We start from the raw sequence: 24,183 nt of genomic DNA on the forward strand, positions 1-24,183 counted from the left end.
CTGACTATTATGGGGTTGAGGGGGAGGGGGACTGGATGGCTCATCCCATCCGCCCTCCCCTCCAGTTGGCATGGAGCAACCGATTCCAGGCCAACCCACCCCACAGCCATTATGCACACAGGCTAAGCAAGGGCCAAGAGGGACTCTTGTATTTATAATGGAGGTGGATAAATATTTTATTGATCAAGGAATAGAGGGCTATAGGGAAATGGCAGAGAAAAAGATGAAACATGCTCTGCTGGGACATGTAAAGTGCAGCTCAGATGTTCGGTTAAGGAATTTCAGCAAAACTCACCCCAGCTGTCAATGGATTCCCAATCTGCGAATGGTTCCACAGTTTGGCCAGGGACAAAGTTGGGATAAATTGCTCTTTTTGTTTCCAAAATTCAAAATTCTTTGACATTTTCATAGTTTCTTGCAGCACTTTTTTTTGGGGGTAGTATATTTGTGTATTATTTAAGAAAGGAAGGCATCGCAAAAGCTGAAGATACCTGTAAGTTATCCATTCTGGAATGTCCTCTGGATTTCTGGCTCCAAGTTCCTGAAGATCCTTCTGTTTATCTTTTGGGAAAACTGCATGATTGTTAAACTGAACACCTTGTGAGTTTAACAGCTGGATGGCTGCCTGGGCAAGTAAGGTAAAATATTAAACTTCAACTTTCTCAAAATGAAACAAATATCACCAAAAATATTAATAGCTTATTAAAGTTTATTTATTATTCACAAGTAAGGCTTACATTAACACTGCAATGAAGTTACTGTGAAATTCCCCGAGTCACCACACTCCGGCACCTGTTCGGGTCAATGCACCCCAACCAGCACATCTTTCAGACTGTGTGAGGAAACTGGAGCACCCGGAGGAAACTCACGCAGACACGGGGAGAACGTGCAGACTCCGCACAGTGACCCAAGCCAGGAATCGAACCCTGGTCCCTGGCGCTGTGTGGCAGCAGTGCTAACCACTGTGCCACCATGCCGCTCCTTACAGCACACAGTAAATATTAAATAATTTTAATTTGTTCTAAGATGATTGGAAAATTAGTAACATCAATGTAGCCAATGGGTGGAATTTTAACTGCCAAGGAATGGACGGTTCAGGAGCAGGCAGGGAGTTCAATGAAGTGAAAAATTGGATGAGAGACGATGGCCTAGTGGCATTATCGCTAGACCATTAATCCAGAAACTCAGCTAATGTTCTGGGGACCCGGGTTTGAATCCCACCACAGCGGATGGTGGAATTTGAATAAAAAACATCTGGAATTAAAAATCTACTGATGACCATGAAAGTTTGACGATTGTCGGAAAAACCCATCTGGTTCACTAATGTCCTTTAGGGAAGGAAATCTCTTTCTTAGTCTGGCCTATATGTAATTCCAGAGTCACAGCAATATGGTTGACTCTCAACTGCCTTCTGAAATGGCCCAGCAAGCCGCTCAGTTTAAGGGCAAGTAGGGATGGGCAATAAATGCTGACCAGCCAGCAACGCCCGTGTCTCGCGAATCAAAAACAAATGTGGAGGTGAGCAGAAACCCCCCCCCAGCCAAGGAGCTGGCGGATCAGTCATTCAATTATATAAATAATGAGTTTATAGACTCTTTCACCCTCAATTCTGGCTTCTAGTGTTGGTTTTCAAAGCTGTACGCCACCTGCAGACTGAGGTTTGCAATTGCATGATTATCTTGATTTTGATTTGATTTATTATTGTCACATGTATTAACATACAGTGAAAAGTATTGTTTCTTGCGCGCTATACAGACAGAGCATACCATTTATAGAGAAGAAAACGAGAGAGTGCAGAATGCAGTGTTACAGTCATAGCTAGAGTGTAGGATATTTTACCATCTAGGAAAAACCTAAGGTGGGAAAATTGAGTTCCAAGTTCTAGTTTGTGGGAGGTAATGGCCGAGCTTAGGGTATACAAGCAGAGAATCAACTTCCTCGACATGATGGAGCAATAATATCTCAGGAGACTCAGACTTTCACAATGGATGCTGCTGACATCTGCATCCTTCTGGAACAAGACCTCCTTCCAAGAACGCTAGCTGTGCGCACACTGATAGTGGTCGTCAGGTTGCTAGAACCTTGAATTTCTTCACTTTTAGCTCATCCAGGGATTAGCTGGTGACATCTGCAGGATTTCACCATCAGCTGCCCACTATTTTATCTCCCAGGTGGCCAATGGCCAAGGCTACCACTTAAGTCTACTTTGACATTTTGCTCACCCAAAGCAATCTCCCATTTTAAAGTTCAAAGTTTATTTATTAGTGTCACATGTAGGCTTACATTAACACTGCAACGAAGTTACTGCGAAAATCCCCTAAATCGCCACACTCCGGCGCCTGTTCAGGTATACTGAGAGAGAATTTAGCATGGCCAATGCACGTAATCAGCACGTCTTTCGGACTGTGGGAGGAAACCAGAGCACCTGGAGGAAACCCACGCAGACACGGGGAGAACATGCAAAGTCCGCACAGACAGTGACCCCATATGGGAATTGAACCTGGGTCCCTGGCGTTGTGAGGCATCAGTGCTTGCCACCGTGCCGCATAACAAATTATTAGTGCGATGTATTAATGCAAATTATTAATGCATTTTCTGTAGTGACTGGATTCAAACAGGTACAAGGAGTCACTGACTGCATACACGTGGCACATCCTTCAAATCAGCTTGGAAATGTTAGTAATCACAAGGGATGCTACTTGCCACAATGTTTAGATGTCAGCACAATATCTCGCTTGTCCATGAACACTGAACATGGGAGGATTTTCATGAATGCCAGTTTAAGATGGAAGCTGCCATGATTCATTCATGCTGCCACAGTCACACCTCCCACAGGATTTTACACTTTCAGGCAACATGAATAGCTGGCTACCTGGAGACACGGGTTACTGTCTGAGAATTATTCAATGGCTCCCGGGAAGAAATCAACCACTGGTGCAGAGGAGAAGCAGAATAGAAACTATGGGATCTGGGCAACTCATTGGCTGACTGAAGATGTGTTTCAGGTGCCTGATTCTAATTCCAATTCTCTTCCCGCACCTCATGGTACACTAAGGCAGACTTTTGTATTTTTCCATCCGAAGTAACTCTTGGAACAGGTCACTAGTCTGTCGCCAGGTGCTTATAGCTTGAAGGGCGCCACTCCACAGCAAGTGCGGCTGACCAGGAGTCTCTCCCACTCTTACCACCAGCCATTGGCGTGTTTGGAAGGATTTGCAGGTTGACATTCAACCTGTTTGACCGCGTTATGGACGCACCTGCCTTGACCATCAAGTCCTGAGGTGGGACTTGAGCCTGGAGCTTCTGACTCAGATGCAGGGACACCACTCACTGTGTCACACAACCTCTCAGGTGCCTGATAATCTGGGGGCAACCTTCAGGATGCACCATCAAACATATTCTGACAGCTTGTTTGCTGCTTACCTTGCACAACATCATGCTACAGAGAGAAACGGAGCTGCAGGAAGAGAAAGCATCTCGTGGCATCCAAAGAGGGGGAGGAGGAGGAGCGGAGAACAGAGGAAGAGGAAAAAGCCTTTTTTGACAGCTAAACTGAGTGCATGAGGACACGTGACTGCAATCATGTGGCCCCTTCCCCCTACACAATGCCTACCCACAGCCAAAAATCCGACCATTACATTTCCATCCTTTCCTCATCTTCCAACCTGGTCATATCATTCACCTGAACACTCCAGTCCATTTGGAATTTGGGATGCAACAAAATAGATGGCAGGAAAATGGAGTTCACGTGGAGTGCTTCATGAATTTAAATCAACATATGCATAACACTATGAACATTATTGTATGCATTATTGTGCAATAATTCTTTCCTTTCAGCATCTTATTACTCTGCCACTTGTCCACCACATGGTACAATCGCTGTGGCTTCAGCAGAGTTGTTTGCATGGTTTTTCCCTCATTAGTCAAGTGAACATGATTTCATATTTTCCCTGCAGAATAACTTCATCTTGAAGAGAAAATGCACATAAAAAACTTCCTAAACAATAAGAAAATGCATGAAGTTCATGTGTCCTAATCTCCTAAAACTGATGGTTTCAGAGAGTATAGGCTTGCAATTCAAGCCAATTCATTCTTGAATCATTGAATGTAAGACCTACCTCCGCATTAATGAAACGTATGTCAGCAAGGATTCTGATTAAATCGACTGAAGAATAACAGACTTTATGCAGAGGCAACATCATTGAAGTAGTATCTGTGGTAATGTTTCCCTCTGAGACAGATGTGGTTATTCTCATATTTTTATCTGGAATAGAGCAAAGAAACAAACAAAATACATTTTCTAGCTCATGCACATAGGGGGTGATCTTATCAAATAAATTCTAAGTGCCGAACGAGCGTGAAAATGGGACAGAATCGTGCCAATTCTGTGGGCAAGTTCCCAGTTGCAATTGTACGTATTTAGTGAAAAAAAAGCCCATTTGCAATTCTCGCCAGCAGGGGGAGTGGCTGGAGCCTATTCTTGCCAGGAAGCCGGCTGCTGAACTCTATAGCTGCCATTGTGCAGGCGCCCCAAACTTCCAGCGCACTGTGAACACATAGTGTACCCCCCCACACACACACCCCTCAGACAACCTCCCCGCAACACCACACCTCCCCCATCGCCCCACCCTCCCGGACATTGCACCCCTTCCAATTGCTGACCTGATCGATCCCACCCCCCACTTTCGATTGCCACCTGGGCCAATTTCCACCCCACCTCCCAATCGCCGCCCTGGCTGACTTCCATGCCCCTGATCACTGCCCTGACGAATCTTCACCCCCCCCCCCCCCATCACCACCCTGGCCAATCCCCCCCCCCCGATCGCCCCCAGGCGATCCAACCCCCCTTCACAGAGTACCTCCATTGCCCCCCATGGAGCACTCGCACGCCTTGCCCCTGCCCCTTAGCATTGCCCAGTGGGCAGAGCCAGGGTGCCAGGCTGGCAGTACCAGGGTGCTAGGCTGGCAATGCCAGTGTGCCACTGCCCAGCCCTGCCCCCGACCACCCAGGGAACATCCGGGATTCACCAGTTATATGTAAATGAACCAATGAATATTTAAATCAGCTTCACACCTATAATGGGCATGAAGACAATTTTTCCGGCAAATCAAGACTGGTAACATTGCAAGAGGCAAAAAACCAGACGCGAACCTGAGTTTTCACCTCTCACCTGATTCTACTGGCTCGCCACGCCAATCAACTGGGGGGACGAGCCAATAAAATCGCCCCCATAGACTAATTTTTGAAAAAAAAGTTATTCTTCCAATCTCACCATCATCAGGGCATTCTGCTCTCCATCGTCCATCATCATACAACAAGCAAAACTGACAAGCTGTACGGCAGACGTCCCAAACTTCTTGCTTACGTGCAACTTTAACAAGATCAGCCCAAATTCTCACCCTATGGACCCAACAAAAATTCAGGAACATATTGAAATAGTGAACCATGAATGCTGTCATAGAACATAGAACATAGAACAGTACAGCACAGAACAGGCCCTTCGGCCCACGATGTTGTGCCGAGCTTTATCTGAAACCAAGATCAAGCTATCCCACTCCCTATCATCCTGGTGTGCTCCATGTGCCTATCCAATAACCGCTTAAATGTTCCTAAAGTGTCTGACTCCACTATCCCTGCAGGCAGTCCATTCCACACCCCAACCACTCTCTGCGTAAAGAACCTACCTCTGATATCCTTCCTATATCTCCCACCATATCTCCCACTCCCTGTCATCATTCACAATTTAGTTTCTGATTTTTCCAAAAGCATTGCGGCAAAATTCACAAAGAAAGATATTGGGAAACATTTAACTGATGACTAACATTTCCAAAAAAATTGTTTTAATCATAGAAACTAGGAGCAGGCCATTCAGCCCTTCGAGCCTGCTCTGCCATTCAATACGATAATGGCGGATCCTCTATCTCAGTGCCATATTCCCACTTTCTCCCCATACCCCTTGATGATAGCAACGTAGAATTGCTTCATGGTCATCTTTGGACTTTCAATTCCAGATTGTTATTGGATTCAAATTTCAACATTTGGTGTGATGGGATTCGAACCAAGACCCCCACAGCATTACACCAAACCTCTGGATTACTAGTCCAGTGACAATAGCACTGGACCATTGCCTCCCTTTTTTAGGTGATTCAAGCCTAGTTAATGTGCAACACAGTTTACCTGGCCCTTCTGAAAGGCTCAGTGCACATTAAACAACTCATGCCTGATGCCAGGTGGTTTGAGTTCCAACAAAGTCTTTGCCAAGGATGGAATGCTCTGGTTGTTCGCGCCAGTGGGATCTTCTGGTCCTGCTGATGTTGCGCTCCCGCTGCGCATTTCCCGGTGGTGTGGGGTACATTCATTGGGAACTACCATTGACAGCAGCGGGACCAGCTATTCACTGAGATTGGAGATTTTATACATTTAGCTATTGGCTAAAAAAACCTTTCAACTTTCTTTCAAAAACCTCACTGAATGTGGGTTCAATGATTTGAAAATCAAGACCACCCCAGTTCCTTTTGCCAATATCGGAGAGAAGATTGCCTGGTGACTTTCACTTCTTTGATTTGGGAACTAGGTGTCTAATTTAAATCCCTTCTTGAAATAACTGTTAGCCCTTATACCCCTTCCTACACCTCTTGTCCTGACTTTGGACAGATGCAGACTGCTTTCCTACAGTCTATTCACACAGTTCCTGTCCAGATCTTGGTCCTGTAGTTGCTTTGTGGTTCATGGTAGACGCTATCTCTCTTTGTCTATTCCCAAACTGAGCTGCATGTTTTTTTTGAAGGAGACAGAGAACAAACACAAAAGGTTACCTCCCTGAATAGCCTACCTCCATCGCGACGTAGCATGCTTTGCGATGTTCCAAACAAAAATATAAACTAATAATCTTTTATCCTCAAAACAACCCTTTGATTCTGTGACCCACATTAATAATTTATATCCCTAATGGGTTAACAATCCGCTCTCCAAACTTGCTGGTTCCACTGAGAAACCTCCTTCTTTAAAATGGTGGCTGGAATTTTTGCTCCCGTTCTCATAGGGAGGGTTTGGTGGCAAAAGCAGAAAATATCGTGAGAAGGTGTTTCACATCTATGTAAAAGCAGGAAGCAGTCAGCTCTTCCCCCCCATTAGTGGGGAGCTGTGTTTCCCACCACTCATCGTCAGAAACCTCATTGTAATAAATTAGCATCTCATTTTCATACTCATCTGCTGGAAAGATAACCCCCGCATCCAATAATGTGTCCAAGGCAGCCTGATGTCAAAACAGCATGAAGCACGATTGGTCTCAGAGGCGACTAGTACTCCCAGGGGAGCTTAAAGGCCAGCACAACTCTCAGGGGGAGAGGGCTCTATCAGGGTAATGCTAGTTTGATGCCAGGGTGTTGCCAAGTTGCTAGAGGATGCCATTGGGGGTGCCAGCGCAGTGCCAAGGTGACGCCAAGGGGTGCACACCTGGTGTGCTCACTGTACACTGGGGCAGCTTGGGGAGACAATTGCCTAGTGGTATTATCGCTAGATTATTAATCTAGAAATTGAGTTTATGTTCTGGGGATCTGGGTTCAAACCTCACCACGGCAGGTGGTGGAATCTGAATTCAATAAAAAAATATATATCTGGAATTGAAAATATACTGATGGCCATGAAACCATTGTCGATTGTTGGAAAAACCCATCTGGTTCACTAATGTCCTTTAAGGAAGGAAATCTGCTAACCTTACCTGGTCTGGCCAACATGTGACTCCAGAGCCACAGCAATGTGGTTGACTCTCAATTGCCCTCCAAGGGCAACTAGGGATGGGCAATAAATGCTGGCCAGCCAGCAACACCCATGTCCCAAGAATGAATTAAATCAGAGGCCGCCTGCCAGCAATACGACATGCCTACCTTCTACGTGGCAGAAAAAGCAGCTATTGCCATCAGCGGCCACAACCCCGCTTTTCCCATCTGACATCGGCTGATATCAGAGAAAAGCTTGCCTGGTGATTCTTGCTTCTTTGATTTGGGAACTAGGTGACTAATTTAAATCCCTTCTTGAAATAAGTGTTTTTTTTAATATCCGAATTCAATCAATCAAAGTCCAATTCAAAGTCTCAGCAAGTGAGACAGTCCACATCCAAGCTGACAAGACAGGTCCAACACTTCCTGTCTTGGGCTTGATCTACATGATCCAAACTGATCAGAGTAGGCATTACACCTCTTCCAAGGCTTGATCTCATTTGCATCTTAGCCAAAAGGCTTAGATGCCGCTTTAAAAAATTGCTTCAATTGAAGCCTCAGTGTAACCTCATGACTTCAACCAAGTGCAGGATGCCAAATCTACACTTGATCTGACCCAAAAGGCTGAGAAATAACTTAGCCCTCATACCCCTTCCTAAAGCTCAGAGATGGGTCATCCATTGGTTAGGTTTTCTCACTTCTAACTCTCACCTTGTTAAAGAAACACAGGCTATCCTTTGCAATGTAATTACCCCAGGTTTCTTTACCAATTTGTCACCAAATGTTTCCACTGATCAACATTCAAATTCAGTTCCTAAACTAAAAGTTATTTTCGAAAACATGAGTTATGAAATCAGATATTTGCAACACCGACCAATTGGCCACTGCGAGGCCAGAGGTAGGACTTCCGCCTTCTGGATCAGGACCAGCCAAAGGCCAGCAGCTCTTTAGCATGTTGGGTCAGGACAAAAGTGCGCAGTGCTGGATTCAGGATTTTGGGGTCACATCAGGGCCAAGCTAGCAAGAACCAGCATGAAGGTGGGTGAAGGACTTGTGATTGAGAGGCCTTCGGTGGTTGGGCAACCAGGGGCAGGCAGTATTAAAAACTTAGAGGGGACCGTCCAATGGACTCAGGGGCCCCATTAAGCGGAAAAGCTTTCATCCCTCACCCACCCACCTCCCCTCCCTCCCAACACCAATAAAATCCAGGCGATGGTGGAATGTGCTCTTATGTGGATTTTAATTAGCCACTTAATGGTCTCAATTTGCTCAATGGAGGCTGGGCCACTTGTATAATTGAGTTGGGGACAGGGGCAGTGGTGGTAACGGGCAGGTCACTGGCTAGATTTAACAAGCCCATTGGCAGGGCAGCAGTATCCAGTTTTGACTAAATTGAACAGTATTATGAGGATCTGTCACCTTCAAACACTCACCTTCATTCCTTCTCGTGACTAGAAAAAATGTGTTGTTTTTTTAATTGGCTGGGATCACAGCTTTTGATCAACATGATGCAGAGAGCAGTTACTCCCTCCAGAAAAAACAGTCTAATACCCAAAACATGTGCTTGTATCTGAGATCTTTCAGTGGTATGCTTTTGTTTAGAACTGTTTTGCCGATTGCATAAGCACATTCAAACGGAACTTTTGTGATTAATCACACATTTCAGATAAGCTTTCAGCCAAAATTGTATTCAACAAATATTGCCTCAGCTGAAGAAATGCAACACGCAGTATTGCCCCTCCCCAAGGAGAAACAATACTCTTTACATCCCCTTATCACCCATAATTTGTTCTCAAGAGTTATTAGTTTTCACCTACCTCAATTTATCATTTACATTTCCAAGTCTTTCCAGATGTCCACGTGTTTGCTGTACAGAGTTTAAATAATGTTGAGCTTTGGCAGCGAGAAAGCCAATGAGGCCTATATTACCCTGGGCCACAAATACTAGGAAATATAAAACCATAATATCAATCTTGATTCCTTGTGAGCCTCAGTGTATTGACTGCACATTCCCTCAAGTACTTGGGTGTGCCTTTCACTGCCTTGCCAATTATCCAGTTCATAGTACTTAAACTAATTCAATGTACGACAGATTAAATCTTCTATCACGTGGGTCCAGACAGCAGATCTTAGTTGCTTGAAGCAACCACCACATTTATTTTCTAAATCTTCAATCAGTTATATACCAATTGTACCTTCACATTAGTTTAAACTATAATAAAATACTGGTTGGTAGACCCAATTAATTAGTCATTCAAATATTCAACTATTTCAATCAATCCATCACAATATGGATTATTAACTTTTTGATTTGATTTGATTTATTATTGTCACATGTATTGGGATACAGTGGAAAGTTTTGTTTCTTGCGCACTATACAGACAAAAAATATCATTCATTGAGTACATAGGAGAGAAGGAAAGGAGAGAGTACGGAATATAATGTTGCAGTTACAGATAGGATGTAGAGAAAGATCAGCTTAATATATGGTAGGTCAATTCAAAAGTCTGATGGCAGCAGGGAAGAAACTGTCCTTGAGTAGTTCTCGGACTTTTGTATCTTTTTCCCGACAGAAGAAGGTGGAACAGAGTATGTCCGGAGTGCTATTCGAGCAAATAATTGCATTAATATCAATTAATTAATATTAATTAATTTGCTGAGAGGTTTAAAAAGTTAAAGCCTGCGACAGATTGCTTGGGAAGAAAATAATTAATTTGCAGTCAGTGGAAAGGAATAGCGAGTGTAATGTATAGCAGGTTGTCTATCTTCTATGACCCATTTTGTACCCTCGCCAAAACTGAATTTCTTTCCCATGACATTGTAACCTCTATTAACTAATTAAATTAAACAAATATTGTTACTGGGTTCATATCAAGACACTTGGATTCGCCACCTGCACTATAACTATATCATCATCATCATGTTCCATGTGCTCTGCCTAAAGGCAGGTCCATGGCTCATTGTCTGCTGATGCTTCATCCTGAGCCATTTTCCTGGCAGCTTTAGTGTAATGGTTTGCTATTGCCTTCCACTCTCAGGGGTAGGGCAAGAAGGCAGGTCCCAAGTCTACTTTGATGGGAGCAACAATCATACCCTGGCTGTTGGCATTGTTCTCAACCACATGCTAGCCATTTAAGCTACAGTAAAACAGAAAATGCTGGAAAATCTCAGCAGGTCTGACAGCATCTGTGGAGAGAGAATAGAGCCAATGTTTCGAATCTGACCCATCCAGGCTCTGTTCTCTCTCCACATATGCTGTCAGACTGCTGAGATTTTCCAGCATTTTCTGTTCCTGTTTCAGATTCCAGCATCCACAGTATTTAGCCATCTAAGCTAACTGGTTTTCTATAATTATGCAGTGAACGGTAATTTAATGACTCACCTTTAGCCTCATTTTCACCATCTAGTACCAGCTGGAAAGCATCAAAAGCCAGAGCCAGACCAGCCTTAATCAGCAAAGATCGACTGTGCTGTAAGTTGTCGTTTCTTCTGGCCTTCAACACAAGAAAATAATCTTTCACCATTTCGTGAAATGACTTAGTAGCAAATAAACTATCAAGTGTGTCTATACTACACATATTTTGCATTTAAAACCTTGCTATGTAACAAGCAAACCAGGTTTTATTTTCCCATTTCTTAGATGTATCTTTCCAACCTCCACCAAGCAAGAACGGATGCTGGGTTTATTGATCATAAAAGTAAACTTAATAATAGAGTGGAGATCCTTTCTGGTTTTGCTCCCTTGGTGTTCAGAAACTGGCCAATGATTCACTCATTAGTAGAAGGAAATAAGTTTATGGAAACAAGATGCTACTTGAAGACACATTTTATTTACACCAAAAGATATATTATACCAAAGATCATTAAACAAATGGCCGGAATTTTATGGCCATTCACTGCTGCAAGTGAGGATGGGGAGTTTGGGACTCAGCCGAATCTCCATTCACTGCAGCGGGACCAGAGAATCCCGCCCGCATGAACGGCTGGAAAATTCCGGCCACAGATTTGATCTGGTTTATATACAATATTATGGAGCTACCATTTTACAAACTTGCTTAAAATACAAGTACCCTTGTTTGTATTAACATCCTCATTTTCTTTTTATTTATTTGCCATCCATTTTAGTTTTGTAGCGTATGATTAACACACAAAGATTGGAATTCTCCGGCCATTCACAGCCCACCGACGCTGCCAGCGAGAATGGAGAATTTGCCGCTCAGCCAAATCTCCATTCGCTGCAGGGGGACTGGAGAATCCCAGCTGCAGGTGAGGTCGGAAAATTGCTTCCAGTAACTTCATTTGTTTGACTATTCTTCCTTCTTGCTTTCACAGAAACATTCTTCTTTTTCTCAATTATTTGCTTGATTTATGCTAGATATATCTTCTTTCCTCAGACAGTGGATCTTTAGTTCTTGCTGAAGCTGTAGTTAGCACAGTGCTGTACTTGAAAGATCTTTTTTTACAATTGTCAAATGCCATCCAATATCCTGCAGTTATTCAGTTGTGGTTAACTGACTCAAACTGCAATTTTCAAGTTACTTACTCTGACTTCCGACTTCATGACAATTTTTAAAATTCATTCATGTGATGTGGGCATCGCTAGCTAGACTAACATTTATTGCCCATTCCTTATTTGCCCTTGAGAAGGTGGTGATGAATTGCTTTCTTGAACCACTGCAGTCCCTGTGGGGTAGGTGCACCCACAGTGCTGTTAGGGAGGGAGTTCCAGAATTTTGACCCAGCAACAGTGGAGGAACGATGATATATTTCCAAGTCAGGATGCTGAGTGGCTTATAGGGGAACTTGCAGGTGGTGGTGTTCCCATGTATCTGCTGCCCTTGTCCTTCTAGATGGTAGTAGTCATGGGTTTGGCAGGAGCCTTGCTGAGTTCCTGCAACCAACTATCTTGTCCTTCAACCAATTCATTTATGTAAGTGGCTAAAAAGCTGACGTCCCAGTAAGAGCCCTGGGGGGGGGGTCACCATTTGTCACATCCCATCAATCATAGCACACTGAATTTAACTCTTACTCTCCATCTCCAACCTCTCACCTCCCATCCAGTCATTCATCCATAACACCAATTCCCATTCAGCCCCAATAAAAACACATTTGTCCCCTTTTGTTACATAAAAAGCCTTCAGTTGAAGCAATAGCTTTAGGTCAGAATCCTTATATGACGACTTTAACTGCCTAAAATTTTATATTTTCGGTGCCTCGTAACTTCTCAGCCTGCTGTCATGTGACATGGACTGTTGTGATACATTCTAGAGAGTGCAGTTTCATCTGAAGGGCAACAAGAGGAGCCAAAAGGTTGGTTAAGATTTTGTTTGCCTTAAGGGCTAGGAACAGGACTGCCCATTCCTTCGAAGTCCTCCGTTTGCCTTAACGTTTGCCTTAATAACAGGGGCTGTTCTTTCAGGTTCCCAGCAGTGGCCTTCTACCACCCAAATGTTACCATCCAAAAAAATCCCTTCCCTGTCCAACTCTAGACAGTGAGTTTAAAATACCGAATAATGGTTCTATTATGGCCTTCTGATCTATTTGAATCTGTCTGATAGTAACATAATTACTTGTAATAGAGATTTATTAATGCCTGTAGTTTGAAACTCTATTGAGGATGCAACATTTAGTAAAACACAATAATTTTGGTCTCTCTATTTCTAATGAAAAATGTTTTCTCTGTACGATATTCTCAGTACATTTTTCAAAATCTCTCTGCATTTTACCTGTTCAATCTTCCTGATTGCTTGATCCTCCGGATGTTTAGGAGATTCATAAATTGCCGCGTACATTTGCAGACGGTGCAGTTCTTCGTGAATATATTTTTCGTACGGTCCTTTAGCGTCCAGAGCAAGAGCTTTTTTAAGATGGTCCATGGCAACCTCTATCCGTTCCTCATCTTTTTCAATCTGAGCTATTTCAATGTGAACTTGGCAGCGCAGCTGAATCAACGAACTAAAATAATTCAACAAGAAACGAGTTTATAAAATGAACATAACGTAACAAAAGAGACATTTTTTTTAATTGGGAATTTTCTACTACCAAATGACAGAAGCACAGAATTTTTTTATAACATTGTTGTTCACTACTGTGCATTTGGCAGTAAAATTCAACAAATAAAGCAGTCACATGCAAACTACAGTCAGAAAATATTTTAATGAAAATTAACTTTTACTATCTTATGCAAATAAATTAATAGCTCTCACTATAAGTCTGAAAAATAATAACATCAGTAATTATGATCTGGAAGTTTGCAGCATTGTAATAAAGCATCTATATCGTAAAGCCACTTAAGTTTGCAATGAAGCATCTATATCGTAACGCCTATTTAACAGCTTGTAATAAAGCATCGATATTGCAATGCCTATTTAACAGTTTGTAATAAAGCATCTATATCGTAACGCCTATTTAATAGTTTGTAATAAAGCATCGATATCGAAATGCCTATTTAACAGTTTGTAATAAAGCATCGATATCGTGATGCCTATTTAACGGTTTGTAATAAAGCTTCTACATCGTAACGCCTATTTAATGGTTCCATCAAAAACGAGAAAATCATCCTGTAAATTAAATGATTTTAACATTATTTTCTGAGACCTTTTACTGCTCTGCTTGCCAAAATAGTCAAGTGTTAAGCATTAAGTTAAGAAGTTAAGAATTTGCCTACCACTAAAATCAATGGCAAATGTCTTGAACTAATATTACTTTTGTACTCGCTGTCACTTAAAATGTAAAACAATGGAGATGGCTGGACCTTTGGGATTTAGCAGTGACATGCTTGATGGATTGAAGGGATCCATCAGCACTTCCATTTACTATTTCTCAGGTAAAACTGCAGGAAACTAATTCTGCTATCTACTTGAAGAATTGTAGAGAATTCATTACCCTAGAACATTATTCATCATTTTATTATTGTGCTATGGTTTAAGGAATGCATTTAAAATGCATCTTGCTTTGTAACATTTCAAGTAAAGTAGGCAGGGTTGTGGGACGAAGTAAGGGCATTGTTAGTTAAGTGGTGTGGTGGCACAGTGGTTAGCACTGCTGCCTCACAGCGCCAGAGACCCAGGTTCTATTCCAGCCTTGGGTGACTGTCTATGTAGAATTTGCACATACTCCTCATATCTGTGTAGCTTTCTTCCTGATGCTCCAGCTTCCTCTCACAGTCCAAAGATGAGTCGGTGGATTAGCCATGGTAAATGTGTGGAATTATGGGGACAGGGAGGACCTGGTGGGATTCTTTTTCAGAAAGTCAGTGCCGACTTCATGGGCCGAATGGCCTCTTTCTGCATTTTATGGATTCTAAACCGTTAACACTTGCTCCTTATGCCAGGTAAGTCAGGTAAAAAGCTATTGTGCTCTGAATCCCACTCAACAATTTCCTACAGTTCTAGCAGCAACCAAAGAGGCTATCTCAAGTAATGATTTCTGCAAAGTTTATTGGGAAGAAGGATTCTCCTGGAGCTGTAACACACGAATGAATTGCAGAGATGAGTCAGGCCATTCTGTTGGACATAATAACTGCAACCATGCATGGAAGTATAAGTAAAAAGCAACTTGCAACAACCTATTCGTATTGGACTACACCAATTACCATTCAGTGCTTTAAACTTACTAGGGTTGTGAAATTTCATTGCACCTCAACTATTTTTAACAGGCAAGGTTAAAAGATAATTACAGGTAACATGTTTTCTGCAGATTTAGCACAATATTCTCCATGATTAAAGTAATCAGTAAATAAACTGGTTGATATAAACACTGTTACTCAACAAAAGGAGGTGCTACAGAAACTTTTATAAATTGGCCATAAACAAAATTGTTCTTGGAGGACAGAACATGGACAGTTCTAAATGAACAGATTTTGTGTAGATAATTCTTATACTCTTTTGAAGTTTAGCTTTTCACATGTTTAGTAAAGATCATAAAAGTAGTACAATTTCACTCAATTTTTACAAGCTTCATTTCATATTTGTTTTCGTTAGAAACAGATTAAAATGATTTTAGATCAGCCTGTGATGAAAATCCTCAACTCTAAAGATGTTATAGATGAAGTAAAAGGTGGAGCTCCCGTTAACTTATCTGGTTGCACCATTTTTGATTTGCTGTGAGACTCACTGTCGTGCACTTAATTACAAATCTAGGAATTATTATAGTAAGCTTGCAAAGGTGAGTCCACCACAAACATAGAATCACTACAGTGCAGAGGGCGGCCACTCAACCCATCAAGTCTGCACCAACTCTCCAACAGCGCGGCTTACCCAGACCCACCCCACCCTATCCCCATAACTCTGTGCCTTTACACCACTAATTCTCCTAATCTAGACATCTTGGGGCAATTTAGCATGGCTAATCCACCTAACCTGCATATCTTTGGACTGTGGGAGGAAACTGGAGCTCCCGGAGGAAACCCACGCAGACACGGGTAGAACGTGCAAACTTCGCACAGTCACCCACTGTGTGTCACATAATGGCAAGATCTGCATGCATTATCAATCCATCGTCACAGGAAATTCTGAACCATCTTTTACATTACCCCAAATTCACACTTTAGATAATGTGAACTTGGCATTGAAATATCATTGAAATAGATCTAATGATATTCAAACTCTTCAATACAAGGGAAACCAAGAAACCGCCTTCTAGAATTGCTGTAGTCCATGTGCTGTGGGTTGACCCACAATGCCGTTAGGGAGGAAATTCCAGGATTTTGACCCAGCGACTGCGAAAGAACAGCAATATATTTCCAAGTCAGGATGGTAAGTGGCTTGGGGGGGAACTTGCAGGTGGTGGTGTTCAATTTATCCACTGCCCTTGTCCTTCGAGATTGAAGTGGTCATGGGTTTGGAAGGTGCTGTCTAAGGATCTTTAGTGAATTGCTGAATGGTGATGGTGAATTGGTGAATGGAGGTGGAGTTTCCTCCACAGTTTACATGTTACAGTGGAAACAAGGGACTGTTTATTAATTTCTTTTACAACCAGGCCTCTGTGGGGTTTGGTGGGAACCACTCTACAGGATGGCCCGCAGCTACTGCAACACCCAGGTAGGCATGGAAGGCTCTCTAAGCTTGTCTGGCGCAATGACTGCCACTCCCTGCCCCATGGTCTGCCACCAGCCTTCAAACAACGAAGCAAGTTGCCTTCAAGCAACTAAGCTGGTTGCTACCACTTGCGAGAACCTGGAGGCCAAGTAGGAAATGTTAATCAGTCTCCATTAATATGCAGCTGCTGCCCTGTCACCCCACCTTTGGGAAAATGGCCTGGGGACATGATGGAACAAGAGAACTGGCTTAAATGCCAGCCTTCATTCCTGGTCCTAGGGCAGGGGCTGAAAATCCAACCCAAACTTTCACCTCTATCCTCAATTGCTTCCCCCCACCCCTGCTCCCAATCCCCACCCACTCCCAACTGTTGGCCTCCGTTACTGTCAAATGTAAATGTCGGTAGCACATGCAGCATGGATTCCTCAATAATTTCATTTCTGTCCACTCTTCTCATCACTGTACAGCAGTGTACCCACTGCACCTGCTTAGGGAGCACTTGATACTGATTTAAAAAAAAGAGAAATGGTTTCAACTTGCAGTTACCTGTCAAGATCACTGAGAATTGTTGCCATGTTGGTCAGTTGTTTCAACACGTTCTTGCGCAAATTAGGTTGAAGCAAAGGAAGACAGAGTTTCCACTGAGTTATGCACACAACCTGAACTAGATCCCAATTCCCCATACGTATGGCATTCTGTAGAACTTCATCCATTCGCTTAACTACTCTCAAGCAACGCTACAGAATGGCAAATGACAAAAACAGATTATCGACAAAATTCATTGCAAAATTATACATCTAAGTTTTACTCTAAGTTTCCACATGAACATGAAGGAATTCAATTTACATCTGTGAACCCAAATATAAATAACTGTTTCATTACTCACTTAACAGAGAATCTGACTGTAACTGTATTTAGGTGAGCGAGCAGTGTTTAATGCATGTTCAAACACCAAAGGTTAGCAAACATTCCAACGAATAATTAACATTCCAGAAATATTTCTACTATTGTTATGATCCCAGCTAATGTTAATATTGGACAATTCAGAACCAGAATGAAACCTGACTTGATAGATCCTAACTATTTTTTTGGAGGAAAATTACTGAACAAATTCACAGGAGTCTACTGATGAACTTTTAAACAAAGAATAAAATATTTATTAAACAATTTTTTTAAAAATGGACTGAATTACACAGGCAAAAAAGTCGGAAAGATCTCAATACAAACACAAAACGACACTTCACATTCACACTATTCCTTTACCTCAGTAATATCTTTACAGACCCATAAACCAGTGAAGATTTGCACTACATTGACACAAAGGCTTCTCGACAGGCCTGGGTTTTTTTCTGGTGAATTCGTGAGCATTCACTCAAGGCTGTTCATCCAGCCTGAATGTCTTCCCTGAGACACCCAAAACCCACTCTAAACTCATGTTTTTCAGTAGCACCTCTGCTAAACTGATAACTTTACGAAGTTCCACATCTGACAATTCAATCAACTACTGTCCCCGTCTTGTGATGGTTTCTTTTCAGAGAGCTGAAAATCACTGTCTTCATTCTGACACACACTGAACTCTCCCCCCCACCCTAGTCTTTTTTCTGTGCCTGTGTCATTAGATCACTGTCGCTGGGCAACAGTAAAGTTTTTTCAACTTTAACCCCCTTTTTCTCTATCTCTGAAAGGGCAGAAAGCATTCTGAAGGGAGAGAGTGAACAGCCAGAGGTCGTGGTACATATTGGTACCATTGACATAGGTAGGAAGGGTGATGAGGTCCTGTAGCAGCAGTTTAGGGAGTTAGGTAGAAAGTTAAAAAGCAGGACCTCTAGGGTTGTAATCTCAGAATTACTCCCTGTCACGTGCCAGTGAGGCTAGGAATAGGAAGATAGTGCAGCTCAACACGTGGCTAAACAGCTGGTGTAGGAGGGAGCGTTTCAGATATCTGGGCCATTGGGGTCTCTTCAGAGGCAGGTGGGACCTATACAAGGAGGACGGGTTGCATCTAAACTGGAAAGGCATAAATATTCTGGCCGGGAGGTTTGCTAGTGTCACACGGGAAGATTTAAACTAGTTTGAATAAAAGAAAATTGAATTGGAAAACTGAAGTAGGCAACAATACCTTTACAAAGCCTTTGGTGCATTTCTCTGACTCATCTCCAAGTTTCACTATTGTGAGTTCCGAGTCCACACACTCAATTTCCATTGTAGTTGCTTTATCCTGCAGATTTAAATGCAAATTAATAACAACCATGCATCACACTGCTAAATTGAAATTAGGCTGCGTAAAATTAATAATTAACAGGAAATTTGTTGTCTGAGATTCTTTTGACCCCCGATTTTAACAAAGATGTCAACTACATATTTTAAACTACCTAATTCTTTGATGAAGTAACAACTAAAATGCTTAACCAACTGTCCCAATATGTAAGTTATTCACTTTGCAAAGTAAGATTCCAAATTCTAAATGTGGATTTCATTATCAGTGCAGGAAATCCTTCCAAAGAATAAGTTAATCAAAAATAATTCTGAGGAACATGAGGGAGAAAAAAAAGAGGGAAGAAAACAACACACATGGCGTTTTCGATGACTTGCTCACATTACTAAAGCTGAAGAAATCTGAGCTTACTTAAACTGCAGGTGATCATCTTGCAGCTGAAGGGGGTGCGGGAAAAGAGGGAATTAGTGACCACCCTTCAGTCAAGCAGAACCAGACACGAGTGCACTTGATCCCTTAATTGTCTCTTTAACCACTATTCTATACTGTACTATACTATATTGTACTATACTGGCAAGGGTGATGTTCCCTCAGGGGATTATAGCCAGGGCTAAAACCAAGTATCACAAGTGCAGAAGGGAAGGAAGGAAGTCAGGAAAGCAATATTGTTAGAGTGTTCAATTGTTAAATGAAGAGATAGGCATTTCTGCAGCTACAGATATGACTTCTAGATTTATTTTGCTTTCATTTGATTTATTATTCTCACATGTATTGGGATGCAGTGAAAAGTTTTGGTTTCTTTCATGCAATACAGGCAAAACATACCATTCATAGATTCCATAGGGGAGAAGGAAAGGAAGGGTGCAGAATATTATCTTGTTACAGTCACAGATTGGGTGTAGAGAAAGATTAATATAAGGTAGGTCCATTCAAAAGTCTGATGTCAGCAGGGAAGAAGCTGTTCTTGAGTAGTTCTCAGGCTTTTGTATCTTTTTCCCGACGGCAGAAGGTGGAAGAGAGTATGTCTGGGGTGTGTGGGGTTCTTGACTATGCTGGCTGCTTTTCTGATACAGCGGGAAGAGTAGACGGAGTCAGTGGATGGGAGGCTGGTTTGAGTGATGGACTAGGCTGTGTTCACAACCCTTTGTAGTTTCTTGTGGTCCTGGACAGACCAGGAGCCACACCAAGCTGTGATACATCCAGAGAGGATGCTTTCTATGGCGCCTTCAACATTAATCCACGGAAGCTGGCTGTTGAGCTCTAGGGGTGCCATTGCACAGGTACCCTGATCTCCCAGTGCACTGAGAGAATTTCCGCCACCCATCCCTTCCATCCACATCAGAACCACCCCCCCTTCCTTGCCAATCCCTCTCCCCTGGCAGAGTTCCCTCCCTCACTCCCACCCTGATCGCTACCCCTTCTGCAGAATTCCCCTCCCTCCCACCCCTATTGCCCCCTCCTGCAGAGTTTGCTTCCCACCCAGCCCGATCACCACCCCTTCTGCAGAGTTTCCCTTCCCCCCGCCCAAACCCAGCAGAGCTCTCCCGTTCCCTCCTATCTAGGCAGAGTTCCCATTGCTAGCCCCCCTGTCATAGTTCCACCCCACAGGCTATGCTGCACTCAGGCCCCATCTGCTTGGCACTGCCCCAGCACTGCCAGGGTGCCCGGTGGGAAGTGCCAGCATGCCAGGTGCCCAGGTCCAGATTGGCACTGCTCCATGGGCACTGCCTGGCCCAACCCCCGACCACTCAGGGGGCTTCAATGGCCTCCGATTCCCCCAGTGAGGCCATCACATCTGGTCTCTGCTGGTGGAGACCAGCTGTGATCCTTGCCAGGGAGAAACCTGACCAGGGAGGTTGTTAAGGTAAGCGAGCCCAGACGATAGCACCCAGGACTTGGTAATGACGTGTAAACCATGTCATTAACAACCCTAGAGGGGTGGCACAGTGGTTAGCACTGCTGCCTCACAGTGCCAAGGTCCCAGGTTCAATTCCTGGCTTGGGTCACTGCCTGTGTGAAGTTTGCACGTTCTCCCCGTGTCTGTGTGGGTTTCCTCCGGATGCTCCATTTTCCTCCCACAGTCTGAAAGACGTGCTGGTTAGGTGATTTGACCCGAACAGGCATCGGAGTGTGGCGACTCGGGGAATTTCACAGTAACTTCATTGCAGTATTAATGTAATCTTACTTGTGACTAATAAATAAATAAACCTTTAAAATAAACTTTTAATGTTTAAATTCGCTTCACACCCTTTCTGGGTGCACCTTCCAAACCCACAAACTCTACCACCTAGAAGGATGAGGGAAGTAGATTTATGAAACACCACCACCTGCAAGTTCCACTCCAAGTCACACACCATCCTTTGGGTATATCTATAACGGTTCAAGAAGTCACCTCACTACCACTTTCACCAGGGCAAATGTTGACCTTGTCACCAATGCCGACATCCCATGAATGAATTTTTTAAAATGCATAATCATGATGGAAATATGGAACGTGCCACGTCTGTGTTCATATAACATATATTCAAAAATGATTTCTGTTATGTGCATAATCTTTGTGTTATGCTATGAATAATATAAATATATGATTATTGCTACTTACTTTTCGCTCAGCATGTAGGAGATCATTAACGCAATTTGATGCTACCTCACAATCCTTCACCTCTAATGCGAGATGAGTTAATTCCAACAGCAAAGAAAGCCTAGACACAGTTAGAGCGAGTTGAAAGAAGTGCTAGTAATACAGTCCTTGACACATAGATTATACCAAAATAAATACCACATGGCATTCTGATCTCCTCCAGTAAATTTGAAAGCAATGTAGTATGCAGGGAATAAAATATTATAACTCAAACATGGCATGCATATCAGTTTATTAACATTGATGGCAGTGTATTAACGTCAAGCAAGAAGTCCAGTTAACCAATAAGAGAATCAACATTCACCAAATTTCGCAAAAAACCTGACATCGCCATGTCTTACTTCCCTTGAAATCAGAGAAAATCCACAGAATATTTATGACATAGAAGGAAACCTTTGGCCCATGCCAGTAAACACAGAGCGATCCAGCCTAATGCCACCTTCCAACACTGGGTCTGGAGTCCTGCTGGTCGCAACTTTTCAAATAGACATCTCAGCAGTTTTAAAATGTGATGAATTCCAAGTTACTGCCATCCTCTAGGTGAAAAATGGGGTGCCACGATGGCATTGCTGCCTCACAGCGCCAGGGATCTGGGTTCAATTCCAGCCTCGGATAATGGTGTGGAGTTTACACATTCTCCCTGTATCTGTGTTGCGTTTCCTCCAGGTGCTCTGGCTTCCTTCCACACTCTAACAATGTGCAGGTTAGGTTGATTGGCCATGCTAAGTTGCCCCTTACTGTCCCAAGATATGAAGGTTGGGGGGGATGAGCAGGGTAAAAAAGTGGGGTTACAGGGTTTGGCTCTTGGTAAGATGAGTCAGTGCAGACTCGATGGGCCGAATGGCCTGCTTCTGCACTGTGGGGATTCTATTCTATGTTTCCTCATCTCCCCTCTAAAATTTCCACCCACTGCTTCGAACCTATGCCCATGGTTTTTTATTTACCTCCCTGCTAAGGTTAATAGGGGTTATTTACTTGTTTCTATTTACTCTGTATAGCCACCTCATAATTTTATACACTTCAATTAAGTTACCCTTCAGTCTCCTCTGTTCAAAGAAATATAACTGTAGCTTATCCAATCTTTCCGTAGGGATACATTTTCCAATCCCGGCAGCATGACTTCCAAGGAGTGTGTTTCTTTTGGAAACTGATGCCACCGGGCATCACTGTCATTTTCACAACTATTCCCACAGATTTCTCAAAATACCTTATGAACACTTTCAAATTTCAAACTTTAATGTCCTAAACAAGAATTTAACAAGTTTTTTTTTAAAATCAGACATACGTGTCGGAACATTGAATCATGTCGATCACTCAAATTTTATTTTGTATCTCTTGACATTGACACTTAATTAAAAGAGTTTAATGAAAGGCCTCAGCTTTGGTGAAAATTCAGGGTTTGGATTTGATCAGGGCAAAATTCAGTAACCCCACATATGGGCATGGGGATTGGGGCGCATGATGCAGACACTTTGGCCGGAATTCTCTGGCCATTCATGCCCCGCCACAGTTGCCAGCGAGAACGGAGAATTTGGTGCTCAGCCAGGTCACTGCGGCGAGACCAGAGAATCCCAACTGCGGGCAAAGTCGGAGAATCTGTCCCTTCATGTTTGTTCATTGAAAGGATAGTATTATGATGTTGAGTGGCTGCGCACCTTAGCAGGAGCACAAAGTCTTGGAAGGTTAGTGCTACTTAAAAGCAGGCTGCATTAGTTAAAACCACCCTGCTCCTTTTAAAGGGGAGATGCATTTTGCCTAAAGCAGCGACTGGGGATAACGAAAGAAGTGAGTATTGTGTTATTAAGTTTATTGCATTATTACGTAGCTTTAATAACACCCAAAGACTGCCAGCTGAAGATATTCTATATTTTAACACATTTACAATGAAAAGAACACTAGATTCTCAACTTGTGAGTCATATGTCACTACTTTCTATGACCTCACAAACTATTAGAGTTAACTCTTTAAGAACTAGAAGCAGGAGTAGGCAGTTTAGCCCCTCCAACCTGTTCCGCCATTTACTACTCTCATGGCTGATCTCACCTCGGTCTCAACTCCACTTTCCTTCCTTCACCATAGCCCTTCAAACCCATTACGAATTAAAAATCTGTCCATCTCTTCCTTAAATTTACTCAATGTCCCAGCATCCATCATGCTCTGGGGAGTCCATTTCACGGACTCACTACCATTTGAGAGAAGTAATTTCTTCTCATCTCTTTTGTAAATCTGCCACCCTTTATCATCCAACTATGAGACTTGTTATAGGCACAAGTATGAATAAAAGAGCTGAATTACCGAGGCAAGGTGAAAGTTACTACCCTTGACTTTAAAACAGCATTTCACAGAAGTGGCATCGAGAGGCCCGAGCAAAACACAAGTCAATGGGAGAGGTGAAATCTCCACTCGTTGGATTATAACTACCAGAAAGGAAGATGGCTGATTCTTGGAGGCAAGTCATCTCAGCTTTATGACATTGTTGCATGAATGTGTAAGCTGCGTCATCAACGACCTTCCTTCAGTTACAAGGTCCAAAGTGGGGATGTTATGATCGGGGCACCCTTTAAAGATGG

The 24,183-nt window shown here is 42.8% G+C and overlaps 1 protein-coding gene across 1 annotated transcript in view; it reads right to left on the bottom strand.

Moving 5' to 3' along the window:
- cfap46 (cilia and flagella associated protein 46) overlaps window positions 1-24,183 on the bottom strand; it is a 198,419-nt gene that overhangs the window by 159,420 nt on the left and 14,816 nt on the right. The window contains exons 10-18 of the mRNA XM_078222910.1: window positions 21,575-21,674; window positions 18,877-18,975; window positions 17,304-17,494; window positions 13,446-13,674; window positions 11,102-11,213; window positions 9,537-9,663; window positions 5,274-5,401; window positions 4,119-4,264; window positions 492-625 (exon numbers count right to left, since the gene is read on the bottom strand). Of these exons, the coding sequence (XP_078079036.1) occupies window positions 492-625; window positions 4,119-4,264; window positions 5,274-5,401; window positions 9,537-9,663; window positions 11,102-11,213; window positions 13,446-13,674; window positions 17,304-17,494; window positions 18,877-18,975; window positions 21,575-21,674 (1,266 nt within the window). The remainder of the gene's footprint in view (window positions 1-491; window positions 626-4,118; window positions 4,265-5,273; window positions 5,402-9,536; window positions 9,664-11,101; window positions 11,214-13,445; window positions 13,675-17,303; window positions 17,495-18,876; window positions 18,976-21,574; window positions 21,675-24,183) is intronic.

The sequence above is a fragment of the Mustelus asterias genome, chromosome 11 (assembly GCF_964213995.1).
Source record: "Mustelus asterias chromosome 11, sMusAst1.hap1.1, whole genome shotgun sequence".
Lineage (NCBI taxonomy): Eukaryota > Metazoa > Chordata > Chondrichthyes > Carcharhiniformes > Triakidae > Mustelus > Mustelus asterias.